General features: G+C 34.8%; 1 protein-coding gene across 1 annotated transcript; it reads left to right on the top strand.

Annotated features, from left to right (window-relative positions):
* Positions 1-5,754: 5,754 nt before the first annotated feature.
* Positions 5,755-6,791, top strand: LOC110021109. The gene has a single exon (XM_020719449.1). It carries the CDS (start codon positions 5,866-5,868, stop codon positions 6,478-6,480), a length of 615 nt encoding a protein of 204 aa, XP_020575108.1. The 5' UTR covers positions 5,755-5,865; the 3' UTR covers positions 6,481-6,791.
* The last annotated feature ends 5,268 nt before the right edge of the window (positions 6,792-12,059 follow it).

Below are 12,059 nucleotides of genomic sequence, written 5' to 3'. Positions count from 1 at the left end.
TGGGATGTATGTAAAATTTTAAATTTAAGTCTTAAATGTATGTAAATACATCAGAATTGAGTTGTATGGATGTAAATCTTTGTTTTTTTTATTTAGCTTTATTAATTAATTTGTTTTTATTTATTTTTTTTTGTAAATTTTTGGAAAGTAAACATAAATACATAGTAATTTAAAATTAATCCAGTACCTTAACAAACTTTAGTATATAAGTACATAGGTCACTATTAAGCTTAAGTCGAGTACTTTAACAGGAACGATCTTTAAATACTATTGTTCAAGTTCATAAATGAATCAAAAATTAATATGTCCAAGCGTGTTCATTTAAACTTGTTCAATTATTTAATTAAAAAATCATAAAAGAATAGTAATCAAACCGAGCCACGAGTATCTCGTCGAATACTTATTCATTTGCGACTTAGCCGCAGAAATGTTAAGACGTCTATGTCGCTATTGCATATGATCATAATCTTACATTGATGAACAAACATTGGTGAAACTACTTTTACTTTCATTGAAGTTCATATATTTGAAAAATATTTTCGGGTATATAAAAAAACTTTATAAATTTTTATCTTGTGCTCTTTGAACACAAGACAATAAGGTACAATTAAATTTAATTTGCTCAATGTGATTTTAAGAAAGGGAGAAATTTACATACACACAATACAATTTTTATATGTTATGTATCTAACACTATTAAAATTTGATGTTTATATTTGCAGCACCATGGCATTATAAACTTATACATGCAATGTGCAGTTCAATTTATCTTATTGAGGAGTTCATTAACCTAATATGATAAGATGAAAAGTAAGTTCATCATGCTGCAATTGAATGTTGTACTCGCCTAAATACTTGAGTCAAATTTTTCATTGATCTCAAGCTAGGATAAGAAAAAGTAGAGAGGATTTATGAAAGTTGTGTTTTGCCCCCACTTTAAAAGCTAGGATAAAAAAAGTAGAGAGAAAATAAAATATTATCTATTTTATGCAAGAGCATAGCTACTAAATGAGAATTCTCTAAATTAAAAAATCTTTGCGTAACGAATATTGTTACATTTCTATTCAGTTCATCTTTTCCTCCCGTTATTCCTTTCAAGTCGTGGGTGTTTCCTTTGATATAATGGTCGGCCGGAGTAGTAAACTTTCCCTTTCTCATCTACTTCATCGTCTCTCATGAATGTTCATAGATTGTCTTGTACGAAAACTCTAGAGAAGTATAAGATCACTCAACAATGTATGAAAACCATGGAGGACCCCCTCAAACCCGAGAAATATTTATGTATGGAAAACGCATGCAGCTCTCCATGTGTGATCCTCTCCCAATAACTTCTCAATAACCTCTGTAAAGGATATTAGGGGTTATTGTGGAGTTATTTTGGCGTTATTTGGAGTCAATACCCTCCGCAGTTACACTTACACATTATGCAGTTACACTTTACATTTTCTCTGGTGTTAAGGTATTGACTCCAAATAACACCGAAATAACTTTGCAATAACCCCCCTAACATTCGCAGAGGTTATTGAGAAGTTCTTGGGAGGGGATTAAGTACAAAGAGCTGCGTGTGTTCTCTGTACGTAAACATTTCCCCCCTTGAGAGATTATACTAATTGAAACATATCATTATACTGCATTTTATTCTATAAAGGTGAACAAGTATGCTTAGCAAAGTTGTTGGTTTCTTTGAACTTGATAGCGATAATTAGCTTCGAATAAATTTTTAAAATACTAATTTCTCTTATAAATTAAATTAAATTTACTTCTCCAATCCTATCATTATATTCCATCATATTTTTAATTTTCTAAACAAAATAATAGAAAACAAAAGAAAAAAACAGGAATGGGTCCCTTAAAGAAATTATTGGAGAATATAACTCATTTAAGGCACCATAAATAAATATGAACATTATTGATTAGATTAATGCTAAAAAGAATAACAAGCGATTCCAATTTTCTTAAAAAAATCATTAAAGAACAAAACTTAAGAATCTATTCAATTCTTGTATAATAAGAGTGTTTATAAACCATTTGGATTTACTTAGCTTACAATGATGATGCTCTACATGAAATAGAAAGGTATGTGAAAATAGTTTTATTCTAAAAGGAAAATAAAACACTATTATAATTAAAATTCTCAATACTTTTTAAGTGTCTTTAAATGAGAAATATCTTCTCAAGCTAGAAGATAGTGCCATCGTACTTATATTTAAGGTATATGTAAGTGATAATATCAACCAATTCAATTGGGAGATAGTTTACAAGCAAAGATCTATTCTAAACACCATTTTTAACAACATAGCATAGCTTAAGGTTAGAGTTAAAAACCATATGCACTTCTTCAAGCCTAAAATGTTCAACTCAACTATCATATTAAAATGGCATATTCTCTTTTCCCAATCTCCAAAAAATATAATTATCTACCTCATCTTTTTAACATAGCCTACTCCAAACCAAGGAGTCAAAATTTTTTTTCTGACCAAAACTTAAATATTTTAAAAAATAATGTTAAATAAGAAGAGTATTGTCAAAGAATTACTTAGCATGGCTAATATTCCACACAAATTAAGAGATATCTATTTAATTAGGTAAAAAAATTACCTAGCAAAACCAATTTTAGAAAAATGATATTTTATCGAATTCTAAAAGATTAAGATAATCATATCACTGCACTCTTTAGTAGTTCAAAGCAATTGATTAAGTAAAATATTGATATACACAAAGTACTTTATAATCAATGAAATTTTGATTTGATTTGTGAAATATTCTTTACTTTGAAATAAATTATAAATCTTGGAAATATTATAAAGATATTTTTTTAATTATAAGCTAATACAACCAAAATTATTATGGAAATTAGTATATTATTAAAGTTTATAATCAAATTAAGTATCAAATATAATATAAATAATATACCTTAAGGAAACTAAGAAAATGAACTTTGATAAATGTCATTTGGAGAATTTAATTTGGAGACCATAAAATCTCAAACTAGCTTGTTACAACAAAAAAATATTTTACATATTACACCAAGTTGATGAACACTTAGAGTAGTTAAATAAAGTCATACATAGTCTATATTAGTTGAATTAGCCAGTCTAATATTGCTCATGTTGGCTTAGGCTGACTAGATTTGACATAATTGGGTAAAAATGTTATCTACCTTGAATTTACACTAGACCTTGAATTTACCCTAGTGTTGTTTGTAGTGGATTTTGAAGCCCACACAAATGACAAGGAAATTAGATTCACAACTTCTAATGATTTGAAAGAATGCTTAACCTACTTTAGCATTACTTTGATGCAATCAATACATTTATAAGATTTCATTGTGTTGCTCAAGTAATAATGATAATACTATCACCACCTCTATAAGTTAGTGTTTGTCTAAAGCCACTTTACTTGTGCCTCAATATGTTAAATATGGTGATAATCTCTTATCACATTGTTTTGCTCATATTATTATATAATTCTTTCTAAAAAATTCTAGATTTTTTAAGTTATTGCATCTCTATTGCTTAACTATTTTAGCAATTATTCACATCATAATGTCCCTCTATAAAAAAAGAAGATCAATGTAAATATAGTAGGATATTATTATCAATATATAAAAATTTTGTTTATAAGTCAACAACTCTTCTTAAAAATATTTAATTAGACCTAAATATCAACACTTCAATTTGCCAACACTAATGCAATTATAAAATCGAAGCACATGATATAAAAATATATAGATTATTGATTGAATATATTATCAAAGTGGTTGTCTATAAGTTTGGTTATGTCAACTCGATCAACCAGGGGATATAATCATATAATCACAGCTTGAATGTGGAATGATATGATCTCCATTGTTAATTGTTGATAATGAAACTAAAATCTAAAACTACAATGCCTCAAATAAATTGTGTATATACGATTCATTTTCTATTCATTTGTAACTTTTCTTGATGATGAAATAACTCTAATAAATTATTCAACTTAAATAGAACTCATTGTTGACGTCATCTCACTAGCCACAGTATAGACATAGACTTAACATTTATAATGCTTATCACACCTTAACAATAGTGACGTCAGACTTGCCTTCTATACATGATGATGATGGTTGCACTGGTTGTTAATACTTGAAGATCATATGACCCCATATCTTATGCATAATCACCTTACTCACAATAATAGAGAAGCTAAATTTTTATTAATATCAATGATCACATTGCTTGCTAGCATGTGAAAATTATATGATGTTTATCTCTTATTTATGATTGGCTTCTCAATTACAAAAGCGATGCCAAAATCGATGCAACAACAATGATTACATTTCCCACTAACAATTAAAGACTTGATGACACTCGCCTCATATCTATAAAAGCATTACATGTCAAAAAAATGACATCAAATTTAACTCAAATGATGATACATACCAAGTTACCCACTAAAACCAAAAATTTGGACAATATCCATCTCACTCTATAGCCATTTTACCCTTAAAATAATGCACCAAACTCATAACATAAAGCAATGAAGACCAATAGTAAGTGAAGACTACACAAATTTTTTCTCTATGATCATTTCATTTAAAATAGCAGCAGGACAGACCTATCACATAAGATGCTCATCCTGGCATCACTTATTAGCACCTTAAGGTCAAATTCCAAAGTTCTGCCTGTAATCTAAACATTCAAGGCTACATAAACAAGATGCATTATTTTTTATTGGGTCTCATAATTGGTGCATTAGAGAATTAAGAGGATTTTAAAGTCATAAATTTATTTTAGGGTGATGATAATATCACTTTCTTAAATTTAAAAACTTATTGCAGCACTTACATGTCCTTAACATTTTAAATTTGTACCATCCAAATTCTTCATATCACATAAAAATATATAACTATTTTAATTTTAAAAAAATGAAATGCGTGTTTTTATTTTTCGATAAGATGTCATATATGTAAAAATTGAAGTTTAGGAATTAGATATGTAAAAACATGAGAATTGCGATATGTATGTAAATCTTTTTTATAGAATTTAAGAATTTAAGGATATGCAGGTTAGGCCGTCATTTGACTCCTTTTGTGAAATGTTCCCAACTCCGTAGAAAAATTTTCTGTCCAGACTCCGGGCGTAGCTCTACGTGCAGACTCCCAGTGATATACCGCTATGTGTATTATATCGGGCCCACCTAAAAAAATATTAAAGTTGAACAGCGGACTACGCAATAACCCTGAAATAACATGCGCGGTTCCACTTCAATAAGATAACACTACATAAGTTATTTCAGGGTTATTGAATATAAACTTATATATTTTACTTCAATAACTCCGAAATAACCCTAAAATATCATCTGCGGTGTTATTTCGGGATTATTGAAGTAGAACAACAGATGTTATTTCATGATTATTTCTGGGTTATTTCAGAGTTATTGAAGTGAAATATATGTGTTTAAATTTAATAACCCTGAAATAACCCCCGCGATTCCACTTCAATAACCTCTAAATAACTTCGCGATGTAGCACACATGTCATCATATCATTAGAGTCCGCACATAGAGCTACATCCGGAGTCGGAATAGAAAATTTTTCAATCAAATTAGGGTTGAACAGTTGAAGACGAGTCAGATTCGAATAAAATTTTTCAACTCATATAACATTGAGATCGAATGAAGATCGTTTTCTTGAGATCTAATGGAACTCAACTCACTCGCCCGAATTTTGAAGCACTCTAATCTTATTAATTACCACGAATCTACTATTACCTAGTAAATCTCCGTTCCCCTTTACCATTCTATTTTCGCCGTCCGTATTCCCGTCTAAATTTTCCCGGACCATAAAATCGAGTCGGCGGACGCCGTAACAACAGAGCCATCGCGATGTCTTCGGCGGCAGCGGCGCCGGAGATGTTTGCGTCGGAAGCAGCAACTCCGATGAGACAGGGCTATGCTGTCGAGCTCTACTTCGATCCGGCCCTCGAGAACCAAGTCCTAAAGGCTTGGAACGTACTAGCCCGACGACAGATCAGCACTCAGCTCATTGAGATTGCCGCTCGCCCACACATCACCCTCCTCTCCTCCCCCTCAATCGACCCCGCTCGATTCCTCACTGCCGTTCGATCCCTCGCCGCCCGCCTCGAACCACTCCCTGTCTCCCTCTCTTCCGTCGCTTCCTTTCCCGGCGGCGGCAGCGGTGGAGGGGTTCTCTTTTTTGGGCCAACGCCGACCTCGGCTCTGCTCGGGCTCCACACGCAGCTTTGTGAGATTCTGCGGAAGGAAGGGGTAGAGGCGGCGGAGGAGTTTCGGCCGGATTCGTGGGTGCCACACTGTCCTGTGGCAATTGACGTGCCGAGGAACCGGATGGGAGAGGCTTTCTGCATACTTAGGGATCTGAAGCTACCGGTCTCTGGATACGCGATGGATATCGGGTTAGTGGAGTTCTCGCCAGTGCGGGAGATATTTTCGGTGCCTCTTGGGGGCGATGCAGAGCCTTGAGGTATGTGGGAAGACGGGAAGTTGGCTAGTTTGATTTATTTGAGTTTGGATTTTTCTGGATCTGAATTTGGCATGCTGGATTCGGGTAGCATTGCGGTTCTAATTTTTTCTTGGACCATGAGATTGCTTTGCATGAAGAACTTCCAATGGTAATGAAAGTTGAAACCTAAAAGCGAAACTAGGCTGTGAAATCATCTGAACTGATGTTTGATAGCATTGTTTGTATCTTGTATTCCATCACTGTGCCATTTGTTTATGCTTGAAGCTTATGCTGTGTTGTTTCATAACTCTTGTTCTGGAGGCTGTTTATAATTTATCTATGTCCAAGAGATAGAACTTATTATCTTTATTAGATTACCTTGCTGTTTCAATTAATGACTTATAAACCATTCTATTTAACCTATATCATGATGCTAAACCAATTAGTTGATTTTTCCTTCTGAATGTGGAGTGTTGTGGAATACAAATACTTGTGCTGAATTGTCAAGATGGAACATAGGAGTCGTGAAATGAACAGAACTATTGAAATTGAATTTTTAAATCTTCTTTTTTTATTTAGGGATATTGTATGACCTGATATTTAGAAAGGAGAATGAAATTCCATTAAAGCAAAATTAAATAGAGAGGTACAACATGTTGTGGTAGTTGTAGAGGAGGATGGTAAAATTTGTAGTTTCTTATGTGAACAATACTGTGCTTTAGAGCTTTAAAATGAATATCCGCTCTTTTCATCATCTTTTTTTTCTTTATTTTGTTAACATTTTAATACGGGCAAATAAGATTGTATGTTTATTAAAGTATATTATTATAAATTAGGATTGAATGCATAAGCAATTGAATCCCTTCATATCTTCCTGTCTTCTTCTCACTACATGTAACTTGAAACTTTTGCTTTTTAGAAAAATTTTGAATACAGAGCTTCATATCCTCATGATGGCCTGAAACATACACTTTATAACAGAACATGCTGAAAAATAGCAGATAATGTTGATAGTGATAAAATACTAGCATTATATACATTCTATTTTTAGTGCGTAAGCTTGTACATTAGGAATTAGAGAATCATCCACTGATCAACTATTCAAGATTTTTTTAGCTTCACAAAAAGTTGTGACTTCTCAGTTGGAACATGACTATGCGATGTAGAAGTTCTTGATATTGTTACACATGGAACATGCATCAGTTGGCTTCTAAATTATTAAATTTCTTAAATGGAGATGGAAGAATTGATGATCACATCATCCTCATTTGGAAAAAATGGCTCTTAGTTAACCACATTTCTTATCTACATTCTTAAACTTAGTTGTCATCATTATGTATTTGATCATTCTAATGTACTTGATTTAGCATTACAAATACTAAAATGACTCATTCCACAACTTAAGTTAGATTGTTCTTTCTTTAGTCAGTAGACATATTGCCTATCTAATATTTGGTTCATATTTGTCTTTTTGGTTAGTCTGCAATATTTTTCTTTAGGCAGATATGCAACCTTTAAAGTTCAATTTAATTGTTGTCTTCCTGGAAGACTTATAGTTTTTTATTTATTTTAGTGGTTAGATTGAGTGTGATTTTATATAATACCCGTGCTTCATTGGATGACCTTTATTTTAACTAAAATTATTCAATACAAAAATTTCTATTACCATTATAAGGCCATCAGTGCACGGAGTAACGCTTTGTTTGGTTAAGCTTATGCATTTACAAAAGTTTGTTTAAAAACAACTTTGTAAAAAACACTATTTTAAAGTTGTTGTTGCTAAAGTTGACATTACTGCTTCAATAAAATATTTTTTCTATGCTTTTTTAAACTAAAAAGAGCTTTTTTAAACTAAAAAGCACTTTTTTACCGTTTGGCTATGCTATTAGCTTTAGCTTTTTTTATATAAAAAACTAAATGGGGGTTTCTTGGTTGCTTTCCTAGTTGGACCAGACTGGTTCAGTTGGAGTCGGCTATGGTGGAAATTAGGGTTGGTCAGCCTAGAAAAGTGGGCTACTTCCCAAATCGGAAGGGGTCCCACCTCTCCTAGCCATCTACTAGTATTTATGTGTGTTTTCTGGTTTTAGGGTTCAATTTTCATTGAATTTTTTGTAGGGACAGCCATCAGCGTCTCAAGTTCTCCCTTCTATGATTGTATCCGAGTACAGATGATGCTTCAGTTAAATTTTGTTCATAGGTGGTGACTATCTCCACACATTTCCTCATTTCTTCCACCCACCTGCTCTTTGTCAGCCTTATTGCCACCCACCTCCTCTTTGTCAACCTTATTGCCACCTACCTGCTTGCTGCCAACGTTCTTGCGTCCCTACCCTACTTGCTACCAACATTTCTGCGTCCCTCCCTTGCTTGCTGACACCCAACCTGAGAATCATTGCAACTGTTACTGCCCTCACCTTTTTCTCCAAACCTGTTGCCGCACCTCCCCCACAACTCTACCTATTGTCTAGCCGCACACCTACATCCATCTTGTTGCCACAAGCTCTCTCCCCTCGCCTAAAACTCTCTGATTGCACCACCTCAACCCATAGCCCACCACCTTTGCCATCACCCTAGAGTGTCTTTTATGTTTGTGTTGTTTTTCTATTCTCAAGAGTCCCTGTTTGTAACCTTATTAAATTTCACCAAGAATATTTTTATTTCTATTATGGTTTGGGTTAACTCTGGTATCAGTTAGTATCAGAACTACTTTAACCCTAGTCTTATCTTAGGTTTCCTAGCATCCGCCTTACCCTTCCATCAAAAATTTTCTTTCATATCCGCAATCACGCATTCCAATCCCCAAACCTTAATCATGCCACCAAGAAGATACATGAGATCTATCAACTTCAACAAAGGCTTGCATTGACGATGGAACCTAGGAGGAAATTACTCTCGAACTTAAGCTGGAGAGCCGAATGGGAGAAAGGGATGAGGATCTGAATCCATTTCATAGGGAAGACGTCATTGATGAGGAATCAGGTTCCTAATCTTCAAAATTTAGTATCAGAGAAGGCCGAGAGAGGAGACAACATATGGAGGACACTGGGATTTTGACATTAAAGTGGATTTACCAGCATTCGATGGAGGTATCGATCCAAACAACTTTATCGACTAATTGCATTCTGTTGAGCAAATCTACTAGTATAAGAAAGTGCCAGAGGATGAACGATTAAAACTAGCAGTAATCTAGTTGAAGAAGAGCGCCTCGTTATAGTGGGAAAACATGTAGAGATAGAGAAAGATAGAGGACATTGACAAGATTACTATTTAGGAAAAAATGATGAAGGAGATACAGAGAAAATACTTACCTTCTCATTACCGCCAGGATATGTTTTTGAGATTCTAGCACCTACAACAGAGAGATCTATCAGTGGACGAGTTCACAACGTAGTTTGACTGATTGCAGATGAAGTGTGAGTTGGTCGTGTCAGAGGAACATACCATAGCACGTTATTTGGGGGGCCTGCAACTATCAGCAACATTGTGCATCTGCAGCCTTATTGATCGCTGGGAGATGTCCAAACCTTAGCCTTGAAGGTGGAGATATAACAGAAACAAAGCAAACAAATACCGTCATTCAGGTAGTCACCCATAGTTGGAGACATCATCAAGAGCACGCCTCAAGGAGTTAAGAAAATTGGTTTAGATAAGGATAGAACCACCCCGAGTGAGAAGAAGCTTGAGAAGAGTGACACACCTATTATAGTTCCTCCCTGAAAATGCTTTAGATGCCATGAATTTGAGCACATCACCTCCAGCTGCCTACGAGTCAGGTCGTGTCTTTTATAAAGTAGGGTGTCGTGGAGGAGATTAGAAACGAGGCGGCAACTGAAGAATAAGGTGAGGTGTATTATCTTTCGCTTGGATGAGGGTGAATTGCTTGTGGTTCGACGGGTCCTATAAATTGAGGATATGAGGGATCTGTAGTGGTTTCACCGCAATATATACTACACCAGTTGCACTATGAATGGGAATGTATGTAGTCTCATCATCCATGGAGGGAGCAACAATAACGTGGCGTTTACAAAGATGGAGAAATTAGGCCTCGTGACTTAAAGGCATTCCCGATCATATTCTCTGACATGGTTGAAGGAGAATAGTGTCAACATTGACTGGATGTGCCTAGTGGAGTTTTCGATTGGAAGTCATCTGCGGGATTTGGTATGGTGTGACGTGGTGCCCAATAATGTTTGCCACCTTTTTTTGGAAGATCGTGACAATTTTACCGTAGGACTCGACACGATATGTTCACCTAGGATGGTAAGCACATCATCCTTCTACTTCGATGGAGTCTGAGATCATAAGTGATTTTTCCAGCAGAGAACCGTCGATGGTATTCATTTTGGTGATGATAGAGGATGACAGGACGAAGATATCAATATTAAACATGGAGCAACCCGTTCAAAGAGTGTCTCAAGAAATCACGCTCGATACCTCACAGCCATGGCCACCACCTTTCATGGAGATTCAAGTTACCCACACGTCATATTATGTTGAGCCAAACATAAATTACTTTGGGAGGATTCAACAGAATACATGTGACACAAAGTTTTAGGGAAGCTCAGTAGTTTACTGCCAGCAGACTGGATTTATATGGATGTATGCACACAAGTGGAGAAAACTCCTGTGTTTTGGGAGACGGTGTGATCCAAAATGGGATCTAGGTGCTACTAGGGCCACAGTCGAAGCTTCTTTAGCCCCAGGAGATTATAGCAACGCCATCACCGTCAACTTGGAACTAGAACCTTCAACGAATGAGATCGAAACTACCTCACCCTCGGGAGACTGACGTGGGAGTTTCCAGGTTGCTTTTTTGGCTGAATAGGACCAGTTCAGCTGTGGTAAAATTAGGGCTGACCGACTTTAGGAAAGAGGGCTGCCGCACAAATAGGAAGAAGGGTTCCATCTCTCCTAGCTATCTACTAGTATTTATGTGTTTTTTAGAGTGTAACTTGATTTGTATTTCATAAATATGGAATATACTTATTGTGGGTGATGTGAGTGAAGAAGGCTGGGAGACACAATCATTTAATTATTGGGTTTTTTTCTGTTTTGTTAAAATATTTGCATGATACAAAAATTAACTTACCTTAAATACTAAATTCAATATTCTATTTCAAAATTAAAAATGATTGCCTATGCTTTTCAGGTGTGTTTGGACAAGTGTTCTACTTTCTCACTCATCATCAAATATTATAGGCACACCATGCAATGCAACTCCAGCACCAAAGCACACTATGCTCTCTCTCACTCTCTAGCACAGAAGAGCAGCACTACCTAACTATAAAAAAAATTCCGACATGTGGTTTTCAAAATGAAAAAAATAAATAATAATATTTTTCAACAAATAAAAGTGTTGGTCGACATGGCAACATTAAAATACTACATTATCCATATGTGTGTGTGTGTGTGTGTGTTTAAAAAAGATTGGCAAAAGACTATTATACGAGTCTCCCGACCAATCTCATGTGCCTAAGAATTTCATCCCGCACATGGGCAGTATCGAACCCGTGACCCCAGGGGTCTTACAAACTCTGTCAATCAAAGAGTCACAGAAGGCACCATATATATATATATATATATATATATATATATATTT

This window comes from Phalaenopsis equestris, unplaced genomic scaffold (assembly GCF_001263595.1).
Source record: "Phalaenopsis equestris unplaced genomic scaffold, ASM126359v1 Scaffold000121, whole genome shotgun sequence".
Classification (NCBI taxonomy): Eukaryota; Viridiplantae; Streptophyta; class Magnoliopsida; order Asparagales; family Orchidaceae; genus Phalaenopsis; species Phalaenopsis equestris.
This window is presented reverse-complemented; position numbering and strand designations above follow the sequence as displayed.

Bases quoted from the DNA above. Each gene is read 5' to 3' on its own strand.
- LOC110021109 (XM_020719449.1), top strand. From the start codon at position 5,866: ATGTCTTCGGCGGCAGCGGCGCCGGAGATGTTTGCGTCGGAAGCAGCA.